At 53.4% G+C, this 25,096-nt stretch overlaps 1 protein-coding gene across 1 annotated transcript in view; it reads right to left on the bottom strand.

The window, feature by feature from the left end:
- SLC6A3 (solute carrier family 6 member 3) overlaps window positions 1–24,876 on the bottom strand; it is a 44,496-nt gene extending 19,620 nt beyond the window's left edge. The window contains exons 1-7 of the mRNA XM_075542980.1: window positions 24,591–24,876; window positions 22,854–22,985; window positions 18,734–18,959; window positions 8,211–8,349; window positions 7,162–7,296; window positions 4,565–4,668; window positions 2,800–2,924 (exon numbers count right to left, since the gene is read on the bottom strand). Coding sequence (XP_075399095.1) covers window positions 2,800–2,924; window positions 4,565–4,668; window positions 7,162–7,296; window positions 8,211–8,349; window positions 18,734–18,959; window positions 22,854–22,985; window positions 24,591–24,876 — 1,147 coding nt within the window. The remainder of the gene's footprint in view (window positions 1–2,799; window positions 2,925–4,564; window positions 4,669–7,161; window positions 7,297–8,210; window positions 8,350–18,733; window positions 18,960–22,853; window positions 22,986–24,590) is intronic.
- Window positions 24,877–25,096: the final 220 nt, after the last annotated feature.

Below are 25,096 nucleotides of genomic sequence, written 5' to 3'. Positions count from 1 at the left end.
AGACTCGGAAGCAGCTAATGTTTACCAGCCACACAGCAGAGGGCAATTGGCATTCTCTGCCAGAGCCCTGAGGCGACAATTGGAAGGACCCAGTTTACACCTGGGTAGACAGGGTTCCTGTGCGAGTGCTTAGTCTCAAGGCCAGGAGCCAAGGGCTCGGGAAGGTCTTCATGTTGCTGGTGGGCGCTATCGGTTCTGACTCATGACCACCCTTCATACAACAGAACGAAGCACTGCCAGGTCCCCACAATTGTGCTTAGGTCTGAGCCCATGGCTGCAGCTCCTGTATCCGTCCATCTCATGGAGATCATGCCTCTTTTTCCCTGCCCCTCTACATTGCCAAGCGTGACATCCTTCTCCAGGGACTGGTCTCTCCTGGCTGCCTGTCCAAAGTATTCCTTAGCTTGGCTGAATGCTATGTCCATCTCCTAGCCGTTCATTTCCATACTGTTAACACCCCACCCCCCACACACCCCCTATCCTCAAGGATTGGAGTTATAAATGACATTTACTTTGAGCATCACAAAAATGCATAGAAATCGGTAAGCTTTACTGTCAGGCCTACCTGGGCGTTTTGCAAGCTGACTAGTTATCATAATAAAGGGCAGAAAGAAGGGCGAAAATGCATAAATGCAGCCGTGGGTAAATTTCACTGCTCGCCACTATCTATTTGCATTTATGCCCCTCTCCTGCCTTTATTGGATTTTTCCCCCCTGAGGGGAGAGAATACAGACTCAGGAAACACACACACCTGGGTTTCCCCCGGCCCTCTGCTTTCCCCCTGCAAGTTCCCAAGTCCCCAGCTTCTGACTCCTGTTGGTGAAGTCTCCTCTCCCAGGGTTCTTCTAAGATCCAAGTGCACAAAGAAGCCGGTGCCCCAGTTGCGTGCTCATGCACCCATGCCCCGGTCCCCCAGCAGGATCCACATGGACAGCGAGCCCCCCACCCCGCCCCCATAGGGCAGGCCGTGTGCCTGGCGAGCCCCACTCAGGCTCCGCTGGGCTTGAGAACACACTGACTTTCCTCATCCAGCAAAACCAAGTCTAGAGGAAGTAGACCCTCCCACGTCCGATGGAAAGTGGACTCCTGGACTGGGGCATTCTCTGGCGTCTGAGTCACCCGCTCAACCTCAGAACAATCCAGAAGGCAGGTGAGGAATACTGCAGCTGCCCAGAAACTGGGGGTGGCCCCGATACATGACTGGCTGTGTCGTGACCACCTCCCCCATCAAAGTGCTGTCATGGCTGTTGTTAGGTGCCATGGAGTTGGCTCGGACCTGCAGTGAACATGTGTACAACAGAGCAAAGCACGGCCTATGCCTTCCTCACGTGGTTCCTATGCCTGATTCAAAGTGTTCGAAACAACTCAAACGCCCTGCCTTCTCGTCCATTCTGCCTCTCAGTGACCCTGGAGAATGGGATAGAACTGTTCCTGTGGGCTCCGGAAGCAGTCATGTTTTAGGGACCTAGAAAGCCTCGTTTTTCTCCCAGGGCGCAGCTGATGGATTCAAACTGTTGACCTTGCAGTTAGCAGGCCAATGTACAACCTAATGTGTCACCAGGCCCCCTTCTAGAACCAACCTAAAACTCAAAACAAACTCACTGCCCTTGAGTAGACCCGCCCATGGAGCTGCTGGTAGTTTGGAACTGCTGACTTTGTAGTGAGTAGCCCAGAGAGTAACCAGTACACCAGCAGGGCCTCTAAATGCCCAGGAGGGCGAAAACCACCTGAATCCCTCCACATCCAGGTCCCTGCAGGGGCTCGTGGGACCCTGGCTCGCTCCTACCCAGGGCTGGTGTCTCCTACCTGTGCTTCCTCCTGGCACCTGCCCTACTCAGACACAGGTTCGATTGCTGCACCTCACACAGGTGCTGGCTATACAAGCATTAATTCAAGGAGCAAGACCTTATTTAAAAAGTAATACATTGCCAATAAGTTGATTGGAACTTACAGCAACCCCATGTGCCAGGCAGACTGTGCTCCAGGACCAGCTTTGGGGAAGTGAATGCCAGTCCTCCTATCCTATGCATCTCTTTGAACCTGCAGCCTCTTCATTAAGCAGCCTGATGCCTAAACTCTGTGCCACTGCTGTGTCTTACACCCTAACCCAAACCCACTGCCATGGAGTCAATCCCAACTCACAGTGTGACCCCATAGAGGATTTCTGAGACTGTGTATCGTTACAGGAGCAGACAGCGTCATCTTTCGCCTGTCGAGTGTCTGGTGGGTTTGAACCGTCATAACCAGGGCTCCTTACTATGTCTTAGCAGCACTACTTAACTTCTTCTATAGTTTCTGGCTAAGGAACTTTGGTAGCACAGTGATTATGTATTGCGATGCTAACACAAGTTTGGTAGTTTGGGACCACCAGCCATCCCCCAGGAGATAGATGGGCCTTTCTGCACTAATCAAGATTTACCATCTTAGAAACCCATAAGGGCAGTTCTACCCTGTCTTATAGGGTCGCTGTGAGTCAGAATCAACTTGAGTTTGGTTGGGATCTTGGTTAACTCCATGCGTAGTCTCTGGGTAGTGCAAATGGTTGATGAGTTTGGCTGTTTGCTGAAACATTGGGAGTTCAAGTCTACCGAGAAGAGCCTCAGAAGAAAGGCCTGGAGATCGGCCTGGAGAAGATGTGCCCTTGAACCCCCTCGAGGGAGGGCCAGCTCTGTGCTGACACACCTGGGTTGTAGTGACTCGGGTTGGGGCTGACTCGCAGGAACCTGAGTTGGCTCTTGCTCCTTTGGCTCTGAGTGAAGCCACTTGGCTGTGTAGGGTGGGGCGTAGGAGGGCACTCACCATCCTTGGCCACGTCCCCGATGGGCACGCTGTGCTTCTGTGCCATGTAGCCCAGGAAGGAGAAGATAACGAAGCCAGAGAAGAAGCTGGTCAGGGAGTTGACGGAGGTGGTGATGATGGCGTCTCTGAAAAGCAAGGCAAGCCATCCTGGGCACAGAGCTGGGCATGATTCTCCGGGGGCAGGCTGGCAGGGGGCGGCATCTCCAGCCCTATTCTGTCCTCATGGCCACAGGGCCCCTTCCACCTGGGCCCCTCCCTGGTCACTGATGTCTAGCAGGAGCTTGACACACCAGCCTTGGTGCTGGGCAGCCAGGGGTGGCAAGCTGTCCAGTCTGCCTGTGTCAGGGGACTCCCGGGTATGGTTTCCAGTGCTGAAGCTGGGACAGCCCTGGACCTCATGAGCTCCACAATGGGCAGAGGAGAAGACCATGGGGGCACATCTTCCCTGACAGCCCTGCCCCAGGCCCCCAAGATCCATGGCCTCCTCCTTGATCCAGGGCCCCCGCCCTCCATGGTGCAGCGGGGTTGCAGGCAGGGTCCTGGGAAGTTGAGAGGAAACACAGCTTCTGACTAGGCGGGTTCTACATATCCCACGAGCTGGGGAGGAGAGGGTGAGGGGACCCACTCTAAGTGGTGAGAAATTTGGGGGTGGATGGAATGTGAAAACAGGGCAGAGAGGGCTGGGTCTCCTCCGGGAGCACTCCCTGGCTGCTGGGGTGTCATCCTGTCCAGGTGGTCACAAGCAGGACTAGGGGTCTCCCGGGGTGTTGGCCACAGGGATGTGGAGGCCCAGGTTCAGCATGCCCAACCACTGCAACGGACAACGACCTCCAGATGGAGGAAAGGGGGGTTCAGAAGGGAACATGCTATTCTCCTTTCATTCCATTTCTCCGTGAACAGTTTGAGCCCCTGTGTGTTTACTCACTGCTGCGAAACAGCAGCAACTCACAGGATACAACTCACAGGATTCAGAGCCCCAGGGTCAGGAGGACTAGAGGTCAGAGCCTCCAGGGTCAGGAGGATCAGGGTCAACCTGGGACTAGAGGCCACTCAGGGCACCCCAGATCAAGTAGGTACTGGTCAAGACCTCCCTGCTGCTTGGAGGAAGGGAGGTACCTTCTCAGGGTTATCAGGAGCCCTGCTCCCCACAGGACCCACTCTGGGCGGCTGGTCTTGGGGGTGAAGCTGGAGCCGGAGCTCAGGGAAGAGAGGGGCTAGCTGGGACAGAGGAGGGAAAGGCTGGGGGCTGGCGGGGACAGAGGAGGGGCTGACTGGGGGCTGGCAGGGACAGATGAGGGAAAGGCTGGGGTCTGGAGGGGGGCAGAGGAGGGGCTGGTTGGGCAGTCTGTGAGCAGTCCTGGTGTCCTATCAAATCTAGAGGGCTCCCTGGAGGAGAGGGCACCTTCACAAACTTCATCCCCTTTTAAAGTGAGGCTCAAGATGCTGCCTGTGGCCTCTGCAGTTTCATTTCCATCTAAAAAGGCATTCTGGGTAATAGCTTTACCCCCCCCCCTTGTCTGACCCCCTGCCTTCTTCAATCAGACACATCATCTCCAAAGGGCTGTGGACCTCCCACCCCCACATCGTCCTCCATTCTGTAGAGCCTTCCATGCAGTGAAGACAGCACAGGCCCTGCTGTCAGCGAGGGCCCCCTCATTGCTCAGAGGCTCTACTGGCGGTGATGGACTACAGGGACCCCTGACATCACGAGTGTCCCCTTGACTGCGCAGACCCTGTCCCGCTGTGATGGCAGCACAGGGCTCACCTGTAACAGTTGTTGGTGAATTTATTGTAACTAGAGAAGGCGATCAGCACCCCAAACCCAACGCCCAGCGAGAAGCATATCTGAGTGGCAGCATCAATCCACACCTGCAGGACAAGGCACCGGGAGGGGTGGGAGAGGGAGGGAGGTAGAGGGAGAAGGGTAGAGGGGGTGCAGGAGAGAGCCACAGAGAGAGGGAAGGGGGAGGGCAGGGAGCTGCTGTTAGAGATAATTGCCGGCTGCGCATTCATCCACGAGATGAAGGATGGAGCGCACACAGGTAATTGCGCCCGCCTGCCGCCTGCACGTCCGTCCACAGCCCGCCTGGGGACTGCTCTGTGCAGCTTCGGTGCTGCAGGCCCTGGGGACCATGGCGGTGCCCCCTGCGCACCGTTCTTGTGAACACAGCGTGAGTTTAAGCTCAGGGTCACCCACAAGCAAATGGCATGTTCGGTGTGATCAGCGGGAAGTGACATCCCAGGGAGAGAGCATTTTCTGCCACTGGCTGGAAGGAGCTTGGTAGAAAAGGGCAACTTCCTTCGTATGTTCATGGTGGCTTACTCTCGGAATAGCATGCTAGTTCTACACATCGGCTGAAGGGTTATCTGGCTCATTACCCTGGCAGCAGTGTTAATTTACTAAAATACTACCCAAACACCCACTATCCATCCATCCATCCATCCATCCATCCATCCATCCATCCATCCATCCATCCATCTATCCATCCATCCAACCATCCACTCACCTGTCCACCCACCCACACACCCATGCTCCATTTAGCTATACATCCACTTCCAAGGTACCTACGTTCAACATACCGACCTATCATCTACCTACCTACCCTCTACACACCTATCTATACTTTATAAACCTACCTACCTACCCTCTATACACCTACCTACCATTTATACACCTACCCTCTATCCACCTATCTACCTTCTACACATCTACCTACCCTCTACACACCTACCTACCTTCTTCACACCTACCTACCTACCCTCTATCCACCTATCTACACTCTACACACCTGCCTACCTTCTTCACACCTACCTACCTACCCTCTATCCACCTATCTACCTTCTACACATCTACCTACCTACCTACCTACCTATCTACCCTCTACACACCTACCAACCCTCTGCACACCTGCCTTCCTACCTGTGACCCACCTACCTCTCTGCCTGTCGTGTTGTTAGGTGACTTCAAGTGGGTCCTTGACTCCCAGGGACACAGCGGGACAGAGCGGAATGGGCTCAGAGGGTTTCTCGGGGTCCCGCAGTGCTCCCAGGGACAGACCATCAAGTTTTTTCTCCCGCTGGGTGGGTCTGAATTGTCCATCTTTGGGGTTAGCAGGTTATCTAACGACTGAACTCCTTCTGTGTCTTACCGACCTACAAATCCTCGATACACCCCCACCGATGCCAGACGGCCGATCTAGTCACCTCTGTGCCCATCGAGCTACCTCTCTGATTGTTGACAAGCCCCCGTCTTCTCTTTCACTGCCAGACTCGGAGGGCCCCTCCTCACTGGGCTTCTGCGCTGAGCAGCCTCTCACCTGGCCTGGGCTCTGCTTTGCCTCATCGTGAGAGCTGCCTGTCCGTACCCCTGGCCGAAGCACTGGTCGCTCATCAATCCTCATGTTACTATTCCTCTTTGATCTCTATAAATGGCCCATCTGGGTCTATGACACACCCACATCCACGTCCCCTGGCTCCTTCTGGTCTCTCCTGAGCACTGTGTTCTGCTGGCTCCCCCTGTGTTCTGCTGAGTTCACCTTTTGGCTACTTGGGCCAGCCAGATCTCCTCACCTCCATGACGAAGCCACAACGGTTCGATTGTATTTGAATCTCTCTTGCTGTGTTGTGGGCTTTGTGAGTTGTCTCCCATTAAGGTTTTAGGCTGTCTGAGGAGGGGATCCTGGTTGATTCCACTCTAAACCCTCTCAAGAGATCCCTGGTGGTGTAGTGGTTATGAATTGGACTGTGATCCATGAGGTTCACAGTTCGAAAGCACCAGGAGCTCCCAGGGAGAAAAATGGGGCTTTCTACTCCCCTAAAGAATGACGGCTTCAGGAACCCAAAGGAGCCATTCTGTCCTGTCCTAAAGGGTCTCAGGAGTCAGAACAGACTCAGTGGCAGTGAGGCTTTAAGCATTTTTGATCGACAACCTCTTAGTTTGGATCCAATGGTGGGCAAGCCCACCAAAGCCCAGAGGGACTATGTGGGTGAGGACTGATGTTCTGTGCCCCAGCTGGGCAGCCCCATCAGTACTGATGACGGAGAACTCAAGAGCATCCCTCCTGGGAGCTGAGCACATCGAGGGGAAGCAGATGGAGGTAAGGTCCAGGTGCTTCTGACTGACAGCAACCTTCTCTTGCTGGAGATGGGGAGTGGAGGGCCCTGCTACCCGGACTCCTTAGTGTGCATCCCCTCAGGCTTCTTACGCAACACACTGTTCCTCCTGCACAGTCTCGCGCTCAGGTCAACCCACACTCGCAGAGGAGGGAGGAGTTCCCGGAGAGCTGCTCCCTTGGGGATCTCCTGCCCCATCCCTGCGCACTGGCTTGGGCTGCCAGGTGAGCAGACAGCGAGCACACTCACCGAGGCCTCGCAGAGCCGGTAGAAGTCGACACTCAGGTACGCCCGGATGCCGTCGATGGCTCCAGGTAGGGTGACCCCACGTAGGAGCAGGGCGGTGAGGACCACGTACGGCATCGTGGCAGTGATCCACACGACCTAGGGGAGACGGAGGGCAGTGTCACGAGGCTGTGCCAGCCACACGCTGGCAGGGTCCTCGGCTGGAGAGGGTGCTGGCTGGGCGTGAGCACAAGAGCCACCAGGAGGCACAGCCATCAGAGAAAGAGGGTCTTTGATGGTGTAGCCTGAGCACCCGACAGCACCCCCTAGTTAGTCAGCTCCACAAATGTCCCCTCCGGAGTGTCCTGTCTAGGACATCTTTCCCGCAGAAGAACCCAAGGAAGAACAACGTGGCAGGAGGGGACATTCCTTAGGGTCTTTGGTCAGATTTCCAAGGGAGACAGGAGTGAGTTTGTACTGATTGTCCCCCTCAGAGGATTCTGGGGTACAATGGAAAGAGGGAGGAGGAACCTGCCCTTAAGATACCCACGTGTTGGCACTTCCATATGGGTATTGTGATGAGCCATGAACACACTGGGTCAAAATTGGGTGCCCAGTTGCACCCAATGGATTCTGAGCAGCGAGAAGTCCGTCATGTGGTATTCAAGGCGCTCTGTGTGTGAGCGTTCCCACTTCGAGACCCTCTGCTGACCACACAGCCATGCATGCGCCCACAGCCCAAACTATCCCAACCCTGACCCAAGCAAGGGCCCTGTGTTCGCTCCTCAACCCAGCCAGAGCCGTTTCCCCAACTTAACCGTGACCCACATACCCACTCCCAAAGCACCCCTACTCATGGGCCCTATGAATTCAACTCCGCTCCCCACCCAACCACGGACCGCCTGTCCACTCCCCAACCCAGATGCAAGCCCTGTGGGTACCCCATGACCTGGCTAGCCACCACCCCTGTGCATGCTCCTCAACCCACTCACGGGCCAGGAGTCTACTCCCCGCCTCCCCACCATGTGCACACCCCACATCTGCTTTCACAAAGTCGAGCCCGGCCCTCTCACCTTCCCAGAAGTCTTCACGCCCTTCCACAGGCTGAAGTACAACAGCACGATGACCAGCACCAGGCAGGCAGTGAGCTGCCACCTCGGAGGGCCCAGGTCGTCGATGCCACGGCTCTGGTGGAGGTGCAGCACGCCCCGCCTGGAGAGGGCGGGTGGAGAACCGGAGCATCACTGGAGGTTCAGGGGGGCCGCCTGCCCTGCCCCCTGGAACTGATGGGGACCGAGGAGCCGAGCTTGCCCAGAGAGGCCCACTCCTCACCTCCGCATGACAGGAAGCCCTCATCCTTGGCCAAACTGGAGACACCACCCACCCAAAGGGCTGCTCTGTCTGCCCCCTGGCCTCTGCCCTCTCAATGAGGGGTTGGGGCTGAGGAGGTCCTTAGCGCTGCCCTCCAGGAACCCCTAATCTTGGGATCTTTGGGTCTTCGAAAAAAAGGTGTTCTAAGAGCTGGACAGGGCCCGCTCAGTGATAGGGATTCGGTCAATCCTGGAGGCCCTCGATGGTCCTGCTCCCCTTTGCGGGACCGGGGCTGAGCGGGCTCAGAGCAACAGTGCGGGAGGCACCGGCACCTGCCCGCTTGCTGAGGGCGACAGCTCGCAGCAGAGGTCCCGAGCTCCCTGCTGTACCGAACTGAGTCCCCATGCCTCCGGGACTTTGCTCTGGGTTAGACCAAGACCCACCCACTGCCCCACCCGCCCTTGAAGTAAGACATCCCAGAGGGCAGACTGGCAGGCTGCCAACTGGCCTACCCTGGGCACCAGGGTCCGAGGGCCGGTGTGTCTCCTCTCATTCAATCCTGTCAACAACCCACGGGAAAGGCCATGTCACCGTCCCTGCCCTGGGGAGCGTGGCGGGGATGTTGCCCTCAGGAGCACAGTGGCTGTCTCCTTCGAAGACCTGGACTGTGAGCTCAAACGGACCCTAGTGACCGTGCTTCTGTCACTAAGTAGGATCCCTCCCGGCTCAGGTCTGCTGGGACTGTGGCTCAGCTGTGTTCCCCAGGATGTCACAACACCAGCCACTGCAGAATCCTGGGGGCCCCTGAGTTTCTCCCCCTTCGGGGGCCAGGTATGGCAAAATCCCAACATCTCCGCTAGACCTGCCCGGGCTCGGGGCTCTAAGCAGGGGAAGGAACTCCACCCCAGGTTCATCACTCCCACCCCACCCCAGCACCAGACACAGCCCCCTTGGTTGGCTAGGTGGGCAGACTGATACACCATTCCAGTGGTCTCTGCTGATCTCTGCTGATTACAGAGCACGAGCTGTGTGTGTGTGTGTGTGTGTGTGTGTGTGTGTGTGTGTGTGTGTGTGTGAGAGAGAGAGAGAGAGAGAGAGAGAGAGAGAGAGAGAGAGAGAGAGAGAGAGAGGCAGGCCCAAGAGCCTCCCCTCTGAGTGACCACTGTGAGGTGTGCAGAGGAAGGCTCTGTCCTTTCCTCCCCTGCCTCAGACCTGGCTGCAGCTCTGCCTTCAAATGTCCCCTGTGGACATTTGACGTTGCTCGGACCTTGTGACCTAGCCCTGCTTCCCCCGCCCTCTGGCCCTCACCCCCAAGAGAGAAAAGTCTCTTTGAGAAAGGCCTTGTAGCAGGCGAACCTTCACGTAGTGCCAGGCTCCCTGCTCTGCGGCTGCTGAAGACCAGCAGCCTTAGGGACCTCCTACCTGTATGTGTTACCCGAACCTGGCATCAAAAGATACGTGCCCCTTTGCCTGTGACAGAAAGATACCATCTGAGCTGAGGAACGTGGGTCCCAGTAGATGCTCCCCCATCCTCTGCCCTCGGAGATAGCTTCACGAAGCTGCACACATACAGGCTCCACTAAGCTAGATCTCAAATCGCTTTTAGAGTGAGACCCTTGTCTGGACAGGCTTGACGGTTTCCCCAGAGTTAGACGCTGTCCTGCTTGGGCCACAGTGGAGAGGGCTTCCTGAGCCAAGGGGAGACATCACCCACTGTGGTACGGACCACCACACTTCTGTCCCTTCTCCATGAAAGAGTGTCTGGGCAGGGTCCTTGAGTTGAAGCACAGGGACACCTGGACCCGTGATCTGGAAGGGATAGAGCAAATCCCTGGAGATGGGCACCATCTCGAATGAGGACATGGCATGGGATGGCCACCTGCCTTGGGAAAGGAAGGGCGCTTTGTTTCCTCGGGTTCCTTCTTCCATTCAGACACTGCCATTGTCAAGTCCATTACGACTCAGAGCAGTAGAACAAGTCCCGTTCCATCCTCACCACGTGGGGCTGTGAATCGTTTGAATGATTGGAGAGGCCACCATCTGAGTAGGACACTGGGGGAATCACTTGGGGGAGTACTTTATGGTCACTAGATGGGCCAGACTTCAGCAGAGGGGATAACCTACTCCTGAATGAAGGCCACTCTTAAAAGTGCTTAAAAGCAAGCTCCAAAAGGATAAAATTGAAACAAAGTAACTTTCCACCAGAGAAAATATAACGTTTTGTAACGGGAGATAAAACAACATAAACCCATCAATGTAAACCTCATAAAGTCCCACATATAACAAAAAATTACTAGGCATGACAAGAAGCAAGAAAACAAAACCCCACAAGAAGGAGATAAACCAGTCAATAGAACCAGATCTAGAGATGATAGTCATGACGGGATGAAAAGACAAGTCTGTTAAAACGGCTATGTATTTTCAAACATTTAAAGGAAAACACGAATAGAAGGGAAGAAGTGGAAGACTGAAAAATGAACCAAATGAAATTTCCAGTTATAAACAAGTACAATACCTGAAATGAAAATGTCAATGTATGGGGTTTGTAAGCAGATTAGGCACAGCAAAATTCATGACTTCAAAAAATAAAGCAACAGAAAGTATCTGAAACAAGACTTGGAAAAGCCAAAGGCTGGAAAAAAATCAAGAGTCTAAATGATTTACACTTGTCAACACCAACTTGTGCTGTGACTTAGTGATGTAGTCTTTGTATTTATCCTGTTTAGGGTTTATTGAACTTCTAGACCTGTTGTTTGAAAATGCATGAAACAAAACTGGATACACGTGTGAAGAGAAATCAATAAACCCATGACTAAGGGAGAAGATTTAAATACCTCTTGCTTGCTAATTATTAAAAAGTACCAGGACTGCTCAAAGGACAACCTGATCTGTCTGGAAAGAAGTATGGCCAGAGTGCTCCTTAGAGGTGAGGATGGTCATGGTGTCTGCAGAGACCAGTCCCTGCAGAAGGTCATCGGGCTCGGTCAAGTCGAGGAGCAGCACAAAAGAGGCAGGCCCTCAAGGAGATGGACAGACACAGTGGCTGCAACAATGGGCTCGACCACAGGGACAACTGTGAGGGCGGTGCAGGCCAGGGCAGTGTTTCCTTCCGTTGGGCACAGGGTCGCTGTGGGTTGGAATTTATTAGGTGGCCCCTAACAACAGCAGCAACGACTCTTACTAACTGACAGAATACAGGAATTCTGTGAAGACACAGAAGACCGAAACACTCAGTCAATAAGAATAGGACAAAATGTGCATGGATTTTTTTTTAACGGACGATGGATTTGTTCTGTAACCCTTCACCCACTTTCCAACCAAAAGTGAGAAACATCGAAAGAAAAGGGAATGAAAGAGAGAGGAGGATACACAACGAAGATTTGGATAAATAATCCCTAAGAATCTTCCAAATGTGTTGCTAACAATAAACTCATAGATCCAAGGGTCTCAATAAATTCAAATGGGATAAACACAAATAAATCCACACCAAGACTTTCATAATCAAATCCCAGAAAACCAGCGGTAAAGGGAAATATCTGAAAAGCAATCAGAAGAAAGGGACCCAGCATACAGAGAAGCCACGTTAATTTTCCTCTCATCAGAAATGAGGCACCCCAGAGGTTATTAGAAAAACATCTTTACAGCTGTGACCAAACAGACAAATAAAACAAATGGAAACTAGGTCTCTACAAGATAATAATGAAAAAGTCTTTCAAAATAAAGCCTTTACTGCAGTGGGGGCAGGGTGGGGGGCAGGGAATCCAGGTTTTGGATTAGATATGTCTGCACTACAGGAGGGGCGCCGGTCGTTAAATGCTTAACCACTAGCTGAAAGGTTGGTAATCCAAAGCCTCCCGAGTTCCAAAGCGACGCAGAAGAAAGGCCAGCCGGTCCAACGGCTACCCACAGTTCTACTGACATACTGGGGTTGCCATGAGTCAGAATCGACTTAATGGCTGTGAGTTTGGCCTAAAAACAAACAATAAAAAAACTAAACGTAAAAGAAATTCCGAAAGTGAAAAGATGGAGGGAAACTAGTCTATATAGAGAAGTGCAGCCTAAATGGTTAATCGACAAGTTAAAAGAAAAATCGTTTTTCTCAGTTTTAAATATCTTTAAATGGAAGACTACTACGTAGAGCCAACACAAACAAAAAGCACGCATTAAGGAGTTTTTAACATACAGAACCAAACTCTGACATCGGTTGCATAAAGACCATGATGCGCAAAATAGAAGAATATTATTTAAGTTCTTACACTGTACAGGAAGAGATATAACGTCAGGTGAAAAGTGGACTATGACAAAGATATATACTGCAAACCCTGGAGGAGTCACTAAAGAAGCAAAATAAATACAACAAGAGCCAAAGGGTCTCTGATGGCTCTGTTGAATCAGCATTGGACTGCTCTTCACAGGTTGGCGGGTCAAACCCACCAAGCAACTCCTTAGGAGAAAGATGAGGCTGTCTGTTCCCATAAAGCGTCAGTCTTAGAAAGCCTGTGAATTGAAATGGATTCAATGGCAGTGGGTTTGGAGCTTGTAAGTCAGTATGCAGATGAAACAGAATCCTAAAAATTACCCAATTAATCCAAAAGGAGGACGAACGAAAACAAAAGACAAAGAAGAGTCTAAAAAAGAACAAAAGCAAACAAGATTAAAAACCAACCCTCACTGCCGTCAAGCCAATTCTGACTCATAGAGACCCTGTAGGTCAGAGGAGAACTGCCCCTGCAGATTTCTGAAACTGTGCATCTTTATTGGAGTAGGAAGCCTCATATTTCTCCCTCAAAGCAGTTGATGGTTTTGAACTGCTGACCTTGCTATCAGTCCAATGAATGCATAGGCAATCCACCATGTCAACTCACTCGCTGCCATGGTTGAATTGGTGCTGACTCATAGGGACCCTACAGGATAGGGGAGCATTACCCCGTGGCTTTCTGACACTATAACTCCTATGGCAGTAGAAAACCCCACCTTTCTCCCATAGAGCGGCTGGTGATTTTGAACTGCTGACATTGTGGGTCGCAGTCCAATACATAACCACTACGCCACGTGAACACCCCACCGCAATGGTAATTGCTAAACAGAAAGGGTCTAAACACTGATGAAAAGAGCTGGTCAGACTAGATAAATCAAGGTGAGCCTCGATTCTATGTCGTTTACAAGGAACCCATTTGTGAGGTGATGTCGCGTCGGCTCTGACGTGTAGTGACGCCATGTGCCGGGCTGCACCGCCTTCCCAGTTGAGGTTTTACAAGTCCACGTCCACTGTCCTGGCCGCTCTGCTCAGAGTTCATGTGTGCCAAGCAGGGTCACAATGCCATGTCACATAGACTGCTGGCTCCCCCTCTGAGCCTAACATTTGTTCCTGCACAGGCCCATTAGTGGTGAACTGGAAGGACGTTGGCAAGGACAGGGACTAATGGGGAGCCAGGTCCTCTCGGCATTTCTCCCTTCAGGAAGATACGGTAAAACCTTCAGTAAGAAACGTGGCACACCTTAAAAAAAGGACTAATGGGGATACATCTGAACGCACTGTCTTGGACAGAGTGCAGCCAGAATGCTCTTTAGAAGCCTCTCGCATACATTGGTTATGCTATCAGGAGGGACCAGCATCTGGAACAGGACACCGTGCTTGCCAAAGCAGAGAGCCCATGAGACAGAGGACAGCCCTTAGTGAGACGGACGGACTGACACCGCGACTGCAACAGCGGGCTCGAACAGAAGGACGGTTGGGAGGATGGAGCAGGACTGGGCAGTGCTTGGTGTGCTGTATCCAGGCGTTGCTGTGAGTCAGGCCTCACGAGATGGCACCTCCCAACAATGTGACAACACGGGGTTTCTTTTTCTCAGGTAAGAAGTGACATGGAAGCTAAGTCTTCCCGGAGGAGCCATTTCACAGTACTCGGAGTCCCAGTAAGACTGCCAGCTGGTCAAGTGCGTGGGGGAAACGGAAAGGAGGAACACAGCCCGGACGGAGGACGTGCCGGTTGGTTGCGGTCAAGATTGCCAGCCTGGAGAGCCTGAAGGACAGTCCTCCCCTGTCCTCCAGAGTCCCTCCAGCGACGCGGTGGCCACTGGTCTATTCTCCAGGGTTTTGGTCTTTTCTTCCCCGCCCCCAACAGTGCTATTGGCACATTATGTAAAGATCACCCCACTGATCAGCTCAATCATATCAAGGGGATCGGGCGATCAGCATCATTTTACCCTAGGAAGCTGGAACCATAGGGCTCCTGGCCCTCTGTCCGATCTACGGCCCAGTTGAACGGGCCCACTTTATAGGGCATAGGAGTTTATTATCGGAATGATTGCAATTATCGTCTTCATGCATGTGCTTATGTGAGTATGTAGCTATGTATTTATATGCATGTGTGTGTCTGTGAGGGTCTATGTGCATGCATAGATAAGTCTGTGTGTATGTGGATTTGTGTGTATGTGTTTATTCTGTGTATGTTTACATGTGCATGTGTTTATGTGTACCTGTGTTTTTGTGTGTACAAATGTGTATGTAGTTATATGTCTTTGAGTGTGTGTATAGGCATGTTTGTGTTTACTGTGTGTATATGCATGTGCTGTGTGTTTTCATGAGGATGAAGGTGCAGAGGGGCCACGGGAGCCCCTCCTCAGCTCTGGTTCCCTCTTCCTAAGTACACGTCCCTGTGATCCTCTTAAAATGAATGTTATATATTGTGGGTTTTAGGCCCAGGAAACTCTCTGGGCTGGTCCTGGCCTCTGACAGACATACAAGGCAACCTGCTACCACTTTCTAGTCAAATAGCCCTCAGCGTGCTGGCGTGGAGGGACGTGTGCCTTGGTGCAGAGTCCAATAATTCACTGTGCCATTAATAATCTGTTAGTGGATCTGAAACCTTCTCAAGACTGACCACCTTTGTCCTGCAGCTGCCACCACCCCAGGGCCGTCCAGCTGCAAAGCGCTGGGGTAGCCGTCCTTTCCATCTTTCTCCAGAGGGACACTTAAGGAGTTGACGGGGCTAATCTGTTTTTTTTGTTTTGTTTTGTTTTTCTTTTTAAAGCATATATTCTTTCCGAGCGAACACAACACAAACCTTTCTCAGTGTGATTTGGGTGAAAGTGAACAGAGTACATTGGTTTTGCATTGAGCAATTCATAGTCATTTACATTGGTGGCACTGACCACAGTCCCCACTGGGGACCAGGACTCTTCTCGCTGCATCCTGTGCTTACGTTTCCATCCACCCTCCCTCCTCTCTGGATGCCTCCCTGCCTTCTGGGTTTCACTCCTGGCAAACGCTGCCTGCCCTTTGATCTCCGAGGGCTGGCTGTTCTAGGGAGTGGCACCTCCTAGTTGGCCTGTCTATCTTTGGGCTGAAAGCTGAGCTCAGCGGGAACATGAAAGGGCTGCAGGGTGGCTAAAGGGCAGTCTTGGGAGTTCCACCGGTCTGTATCGCAAGCTTTCTGGCCATCAGCAAATGCCGTGAGAAATGAGTTGCTCGACCTGGGAGTTCAGAACCATCGTTTTAGGGGATGACAAGGACAACTGGCATGACACAGTCACAAAGGGCATCCAACTCCAGTGGGCAACTCTAGGGTACAACTACTGGTCTCTGCTTCTCTGGAGAAGGAACAGTGTAGAAAAATCCAAAGAAGAATGGGCACAACTAGCCCAAAGGACGAATGGACCAGGCGAATCCCAGCCTTTGCGATGCCAACTCAGGGATCTCTGAGACGGGACATCTTTATGGGAGTCGGAAACCCCGCCTTTCTCGCAAACAAAGCGGCTGGTGGTTTCAGACCGCCGATCATGTTATGGTTGGCGTCCCAGCATGTAAGCACTCTGCCACTTAAGACTCCTATGAAGTTGAGAAGTGAAGCGTAATGAAGGGCCACAGGCTGCCTCTGCGACGGGGAGGTCCACGGGAACAGTGGGCCTGGGGGTCCGGGCGGCCCTGCTGGGTCCAGCCACGTTAAGCAAGTGGGGCCGGAAGGAAAGGAAGCGGGAAGGACCTGAACGAACTCACCGCAAACAGCGGTTCCACAGGGGAGTGCAGACGGGGTGCGTGGGGCCTCACAGCAGGAAGAGCTCGGTCAGACCTGGCCTCCATGGGAGGAGCAGCAGCTGAGAGAAAGTCCAGGGGCCCTGCTTGACGTGGGACCATGACACGGTGGGGGCAGGAAGAAGGGACCCAGGGGGGATCCCATGGAAAAAGCGGAAGCAGTGTTGGCAGAGAAGCAGAAGAAAGCTGGTGGACCGTGCTGGGTCAGCGAGGGAGGTCCACTGGCACAGCCTATTTCAGTGCAGACACCACACGTTTACAAACCAAAGGCCATGGTCACCCAACAACCAGCCGGTTCCCAAAAGCCCTCCCGGGTCAGCTTTCGGACACCCCCACAGCCTGTCTTGGAAGAACTCATGGCCAGAGTGCTCCTTGGAGGCAAGGATGGCAAGACATTGTCTCACCTCCTTTGGACGTGTTGCCAGGAAGAGACCAGTCCCTGGCGGAAGACGCCATGTTTGGCCAAGCAGAGGGGCTGTGAAAAAAACAAACAAGAAAACAAGAGGAAGTCCCTCAACAAGATTAAGGAGGTTTCAGAGGATGATGCAGGACCCGGCAGGGGTACAGAAATCGCCATGGGCTGGAACTGACTCGACAGCGCCTAACATCAACAACTCAGTTTCTCAACCTTTCTCACCTTACTCTTAACACACTTCCCAGACTACGGTTTTGAGAACTAAGGTGCGCCCCAGGTCAAGCCGTGCTATTTCCAATTGCCTCCCGTGGTAGTTACATAATCTGGTGTCAATTTGAGAGGATTACCAGTGAAGGGGTGGAGTCTGGCCTGTCAATCAAGATATAATCAATGAGGCCTCTATGTGGACATGACCTTCTCTGATAATTCTGAGAACTCCACCCCTCTTTTCCTCTTTGGAGGCAGAAGACACTTCTCTCTGCTCACTCGCTGAGAGATGCTCAACTGACAAGACACATGGCGTTATGCTCTGGGAGCTGGAGAAGCCACGTGGACCTACCCTGATGCAACCAGACCTGTGGAGCCAGAGAACCACATAGAGACCCCTGCCCGCGCTGAGATGCTCACACCACCACTGGATCCACAAGACTTCCAACCCACTGGCCTGTGATCCTTCTGCATTCGGCATCATTGCATGTGCAGTGTGGGTGTGAAGAGGACTTTATAGACTGGTAGTGGACACAGGGGCTAATATTGGACTTATGGACTTGATCTGAACCAGGCTGGGATGTTTTCTTAATATGCAATTGCTCTTGTATAGAAACCTTTCTTATACACATGAGTGTCTATGGATTCGATTCTCTAGTCTACCCGGACTAACACATCTCCTTTTATGTGCGAAAGCTGGCCACTGAATGAGGAAGACTGAAGAAGAGTCACTGTGTTTGCATCGTGGCGTTGGTGAAGAACATCCAAAGCACCGTGGACTGCCAAAAGAGCAAACAAATCCGTCCCGGAACAAGGACCGCCTGAACGCTCCTTAGAGGCAAGGGTGGCAAGCCTTCGTCTCATGTACTTTGGAAGTTTTATCAGGAGAGACCAGTCCCTGGAGGAGGACATCATGCTCGGTAAAGCAACAGGGCAGGAAGAGAGAGGAAGGCCCTCGATGCGATGGATCCACGCAGTGGCTGCTAACCCTGGGCTCACACGTGGGAACAATTGTGAGCACGGCCCAGGAGCAGCTAGTGCTTTGCCCTGCTGTGCACAGGGTCGCTCTGGGTCAGAACCCATTTGACGGCACCTAACCTATGATTTGGTACTGGCAGAACCTTCACATGCACGGGGGAACTACGGCAAGTTGCATGACTGGACACTGCCATGTGTCGGAGGGAGGCATGGTTGTGTGCACTCAACTGGAAAGGCATCCTCTATGGCCCCCAGGATGGCAAACGCCGGGGGAAAACAGAACCAAGCAGAGCTCACCTTCTAGGCAGGGTCTGGGGGGGCTCCCACCGGCCCCCTACGACTCCAAGTCTACTACCCAGGAGAGAGACAGAGCAGGGATGGGGCATGCCTGGTCGCCCACCCCTGCCAATGACTCGCCCTGAACCACAGCTCTGTGAGCTCCTGGGGCGCCATTCCGATGGACTCCCTCCTGAGGGCAGGCCAGGAGCTTGGGGAGGAGTCTGTTCTCTCCACACCTGGGAGGAGGCGGTGGCGGGGGGTGGGGTAGAGGTGGAGGGTAACTGCCACGCCACCACTCTGATGCCATCCCTCCCCATGCTGGAAGCGGGCACAGTTAAGTGACCCGCCCAGCGGTCCGGCCCTCCACTCACTCAAAGTATTCGGTGGCGGGCGTGGTCCTGAAGGTGTCCTTGAGGCCATCGCTGGAGTTGCCGGCATGGGTGTCGGAGCAGTTGGGGCTGTTCCAGGTGTTATTGCAGTGGGTCCAGGGCAGCTCCATGGTGAAGGAGGAGAAGAAGTAATGCAGGGCCCAGGCGATGATGACGTTGTAGAAGAAGCCGACGTAGAGCGAGATCAGGATGACCGTGAATCCCACGCCTGGGGCAGAGGAAAGGCACGGCGGTCAGCAACAGTGTCCTCTCACCTTCCCTCAGGGGAACATATCCACCCATGCTGTCATTCTGTGCTACGTTTTTAAATGCACAGGAAGACGACCCTGGAGCAAGGCTGGTGACACACTTTGTGCTGTGGTCACCAAGGGGCTACCTAACTCCTAGGGCCACCCATGGCTGCCTAAGGCCAGCAAGAGCGTGTAGGGTCATCAGGGGGCATCCTGAGTCAGCAAGACCACCTAAGGCAGCGGTTCTCAACCTGTGGGTTGCAACCCCTTTGAGGGTTGACCGACCCTTTCACAGGGTAGCCTGATTCATAACAGTAGCAAAATTACAGTGATGAAGTAGCAATGAAAATAATTTTATGGTTAGGAGGTCACTACAACATGAAGAACTGTATTAAAGGGTCATGGCATTAGGAAGGTTGAGGACCACTAACATAAGGCCACCCTGGACCAACAAGACCATGCAGGGACACACAGGGCCAATATGACCATGCAGGGTCACCCAGAGACACTAAGGGCCAATAAGACCATGCACGGCCAGCCGGGCCAGCAAGGCCATCCAGGGCCAACAAAACCTATTCAAGGCCATTAAAGCCCATGTGGGGCCACCTATATGTCCACCATCACTCAGGGCCCCTTGAAATCATCCTAGGTGATGCAGGGCCACCCAAGATCAGTTAGGACAGGGCCATCCATATAAGACCACCCAGGGCCTTTCAGGGTGGTGACTCCTATCCATTCACTGGGACCACCGAAGGAAGGCCTAGTGACCTGCTGTCTCATAAACATGACAGCTGAGAAAACCAAATGTGCAGAACACAGTCCCATCTGACACCTGGGGGCCGCCCCACATCAGAATTGACTTGACCTCGTGGCTTTGGTTGGATCCACCCCAGAGAGTGGTCATGATGGCTGTTCAATGGCCACCCCCTGGAAGGTACAGTAGTTACACGCTGGATTACTAACTGCAAGGTCAGCAGTTCAAAACCACCAACAGCTCAGGAGGAGAAAGACTTTCTACTCCCATAAAGAGTGACAGAAGCAGTTCTCCCCTGTCCTATAGGGTCACCATGAGCCAGAATAAACTGTACAGCAGTGAGTGAGTGAGTATAAACTGATAACCTCACCACTCTCTGTAGCTTTATTGACATGGGGTTCGTGTCTCCTCTTAACAAATTCTAGTTTTACTTTATCTCCTCAGAGAGCACATAAAGATCCCAATTAAAAATCAGAGATCAGACTTATTGGTCTGATAGAAACAGGTGGGGCCCCATGACTGTGGCCCTTAGTCCCCCCTTTGGGTCTGAAACCCAACTTAACATTGAATGAGAATCACCACCGTTTAAGATATTTTAAAAAGGCAGCAGTGACCCAAGGACAGCGTTCCAAGGGGTAGGGAAGGAGGAGGGACGGATGTAGGTGAGCGATGGCCTGCAGAGGGAAGGGCTTTGGATGAGCTGAACAAGAAGGTGGGTGGATTTCACAAGCTGCTCTCTCAACCTCCCCCTGGTTCCCAATACAACATTGTGAGACGCTGAAAGCTCCCTTTGGAGCGCTGGCAGAGTATCCTCCACATGGTCAGACATGGACAATTGTCATTGGGCAGCCTACAGCTCCTGGTTCCTGAATCACTGTCCCGAGTTCCCCTAGGCCTTGGTCCCTGCCCTGCAGATCTCAGAGTCCTTCCTGTCATCTGACTTCACATGAGTAGGGGGAAGGCAGAGGCCTGGGTCATAGAAGCCCCTTCTTGCTCTCCAGACGCCAAGGAAGCAGGGTGTATCTTGACCATCCAACAGTGCTGTGTGGCCTCACTGTCACCATGGGATCATGGTGTGGCCCGAGGCTGGTCATGCTTCAGCCTGCCCTCCAGTCCTTGCACCTAATGAGGGAGGTGGGGTGGGGGACAACCTAACCACCAATGCAGCTCTTTAAAGTATTTGGACATGAACCTCGAATGATGTCCCCACCCTACAGGGCGGGCACCAGCGCTGGAAGACAGAGCCTGGGAGGAGGACACTGTTCACACATTTGTGTCTTGAAGGGCCACCTGGGGCTCATTGACTTTGACCCCAGAAACACTGGTCCACTTTGACACCCTGCCTCTATGACTACAGAGAAGCTACAACCAGAAGAGGAAGAGAAGGGGCATGAGCCTGAGGGCAGAAATGGGGTTTAGGACAATCTTGACCATTTTGCAGTCCCAATACCAAAAGGCTCACCCAGTGGTGCCTCGGAAGAAAGGTGTGGTGACCTCCTTCCAAACACCCAGCCATTAGACCCTGCCAGGGCACAGCTTTGCTCTGACACCCACGAGCCCTCCTGGAACTGTGTCACCTGAGCAATAACTGGGTTTGTCATTCTGTTTAGTGTTGATTTTTCTGTTCACATCCTGCCAAGGGGCACCTGACACTTGGCATTCATCTTTCACTCTAAAGGTGTGTGTGTGTGTGTGTGTCTGTTGTGGGGGTGGGGGAGAGGGTGGGCTGTAGGGTAAAGGTGGAGGGGGGTTAGATTTCTGTGCATAGTTTGTTTCAGGGTGGCCTGTGATTCATTTTGTATAGGAAAAATCTGCTAAAGTCGTAAGATGCCCCCACTCAGCCATCAAGGAAGGATCACAAGTAAGTGCCCTGGAAAAGCCACCACGCCTGAGCGGTTTCAGTGTTTCCACTGCGACCGCATGGCTATTTTCTCCCCCAGAGGCCTGGGCATCTGGGAGCGCTGCTTCCTCCCAGTGTCCAGACCGGACTCTGCGGGTCCAGCCGCTTCCCGAGTTGTACCGGGCTGCTGCTGTCTGTAAGCAGGTCACCTTGTCAAGAGCGTCGGAGAAATCCCCCGTCTTCTACAGTCATCTTCTTGGTGAGCGTCAACTGTCCTAAGGGATGGCGTCCTCCTGATCTCTGCGAGGCCTACATTGCTCCTAAGAGGCGGTGTCAGCCCAGGGGGCAGGCGTGACCCGGAGGCTGGGCCTGAGGGCTGCGCAGGCTGGGTCAGAACCCACTCTGACATTCGGCAGGTGACCAAGGGCAAGTCTCAAGCCCTACTGTCCCCACCACTCGGTGTCTGCATTCCTAGTGAACAGATAGCGGCAGCAGGGCATGCCCACCCTGGGGGGGGGGGAGCCTCGTGCCATGTGGAAAGGTGGGGGGTCAGGGAGGCCGCCTGGGTGCCTTCATGTCACGGGATCGCAATATTGCTATAGGAGCCTGGAGAGCTCAGTGATGGAGTGCGGAAGTGGGTGGGCTGATGGGCGGATAGGCAGACAGGTGGGTGGATATATGGATGGAGAGACAGAATAGAAGACAGGGGAGGGAGGGAGGGATGTTAAACACATGGATAAGAGGTAATATAAGATAGTTGATAGTGAATGGATAGAAAATAATTGACATAGTGGATAGATGGATGATAGATAAATAGATGAATAGGTAAGTAAATGATAGATGATACATAGATAGGAGATGGGTAAACAGAACATGAATAGATGATAGTTGGGTAGATAAGTGATGTGTAGATGGGTGGTGAATATACGGATGATAGATGGATACACAGACAGACATCAGATAAGAGAGATAGCTGATAGCTAGTTAGGTAGATAAATGTTGGAAAGATAAGATGGTAGAGAAATAGATGATGAATAGATGGATGATCAGTGAATAGATACATAGATGACGGATAAACAGTATCGTTTTATCTTGTGTACCAATTAAACACTTTGACCAGAAAACACCACTAATGAACTCCACCTGAGACTCAGGGAAGATTCTTTTGAATCCTTGGCCATGACAGACTTGAGACATAAAGCCCCCACCAGAAGGGCGTGCTCCTTCCGGTGTGTCTGGGCGCCCAGCAGGGAGAAGAGGAAACCTTCATGCTCCTACCTTTCAGAATCGGGCAGATCTTCCAGACGCCAGCAGCCCCTTCCCTGTTGAACTGCCCGAGGGCCAGCTCCATGTAGAACAGCGGCATCCCGGCGATGACCATGAAGAACAGGTAGGGGACCAGGAAGGCGCCTGTGGGCACAGCAGGACAGCATGTTGAGCGGGTAGTTCATGGAAGGCCACTTCCCACCCTGGAGTCTGGCTTCAGCTGTCTGAGAAGCCCCTAAAGTCTTGAGGGCCCCTGCTTTCACTTGGATGCCCACCCTCAATGGGAAGCCCAAGGTTGGCGTGGGTCGGCCTCTTCTCTCCATAGCTCTCCCTTGATCTCAACCGCCAGCCAGCTGGCGGAGCAGATGAAATCCCACCCACTTCTCAGCGCTTCTCCAGGGGCTGTCCCTTGCCCTGCCTGCCCAGCATCTCCCCAGGGCAGCCGTCCATACCCTCCTTTCAGGGCACCAATCTGGGCCCTTGGTGAGCTCTGCCACCTGTTACTGGCTCCCCAGCACTCAGAGCCTGGCTCTCTCAGGGCCCACAGTTGGGGCTCCTTCTGGGTGTCCAGGGCCTGCTCTATGCTTCTCTCAGGGAGCATCTAACCCACTTCCTCCTGGAGCCACCCTGAGGCAAGGGGGCGCCCCTAACCCAGGTTCTCCTCTGAGGGTGGGGAGGGGCCGTCCCTGTAGACAGCCCACAGCTCTGTCTGAGCAGCCCCCGGTCCCTGCTGACATCCCAGGGCTTTCATCCTGAAGATGGGCGAGCGAATGCCAGCGTACTCATGGGCATGCTGCACAGCCTTCTCCAAGGAGCCTCCCAGGGACCCTTCTCTGCATCTCAGAGCAGTGAGCATGTCATGGAGCAAGGGAGGGGTGGACAGAGATGCATGGAAACCAGAGCCAGCCTAACCAGCGGGAAGTTTGGGATGAGCCTTATCTTTGCTTCCTGACTCGAACCCAGAGGCAGTAGTGGCTGCGTGGCTGGGGGAGAGCAGGACCTGCTGGGCACAGGTCTAGGGCCATCTCCGCCTTTGCCTGTCCCCTCCCCCTTCTTCAACTCCCCCACTCCTTGCTCTTTCCCTCTCACTGCCTCTTTGTCTCCACAGGCCACCTGATGACCTGGTTACAGAGAGGACAGAAAGTACCCCCCTCTTTCCAGCCACATTCAAGGGGCTCCAATGACCCACCAACAGTGGGTCGGCGTTCAATGGTACCGTTCTTTGGGCCTTTGAGAATTCTCTTTCCCAAGTGCAAACAACTGCTGGAAGAGGCGGGCTGAACCCAGGGTCCCCAGCTACTTCCTCCCAACACCTCCTTCCCCACCCCCACCCCGTTTCCTCCTATGCAAAACACAGAGATGGGACCACATGGCTTTGAGGCCTCCATCTATGGTTTTCATGGGATCACATGGGCCTCACTTCTGCGTCTCACGTACTGTGGACACCTTATCAGGTGAGCCCAGCCCGCCCCCCTCAGGACTTCAAGCTTGGCAAAGGAGAGGGCCCGTGAAGATGAGGAAGATGGATAGCATGATTGCGAGAATGGCATCAGGCGGGGTGTCAAGGTCGCTGTGAGTCCAAACCCACTGGATGGCACCTGACCACAACACTGCGTGCGATGTTAGGACGCGTGCCTGCTCAGAGGGACACTGTGTTCTTGTCCGTGTCGACCCACGTCTTGCCATCTCTGCCCCTAGCTGCCCCCAGGCACCCTGGGGCACCCCACCCAGGGCGGAGCTAGGACTCACCGCCACCGTTTTTGTAGCACAGGTAAGGGAATCGCCAGACATTGGCCAGGTCCACGGCGAAGCCGATCACGGACAGCAGGAAGTCGATTTTCTTGCTCCAGGTCTCCCGCTCCTGGGGCTCCTCAGGACTCTGTGGCGGGTTGACGATGGTGGAGTTGGTGAGCTGCACCCCATTTTGCTCCTTGACCAGAATGAGCTCAACCTCCTTGGGGCTCATGGCGTTGGCCTCCTTAGCTGGGGCCACCATGGAGGACATTGGTCCGCGCGAGCATTTGATTTTACTCATGGGCAGGCCTGGTCTCTGGGGACGCCAGCAGTCTTCTCTCTCTGGGGCTTCAAGCAACCTGAAAAATAAACACACACATAGGAAAGACAATTGTTTAAAAGATCACGACTACCCATGAGCCCTTGCATCCCGAGCAGAGCTGCCACATGGCATTGATTGTTAGCGGGGGTGGGGGAGACAAGTCCTTCTCCACACTGCAGGAGGCAGAGATGAGGTGTAG

The sequence above is a fragment of the Tenrec ecaudatus genome, chromosome 2 (assembly GCF_050624435.1).
Source record: "Tenrec ecaudatus isolate mTenEca1 chromosome 2, mTenEca1.hap1, whole genome shotgun sequence".
Taxonomy (NCBI): domain Eukaryota; kingdom Metazoa; phylum Chordata; class Mammalia; order Afrosoricida; family Tenrecidae; genus Tenrec; species Tenrec ecaudatus.
This window is presented reverse-complemented; position numbering and strand designations above follow the sequence as displayed.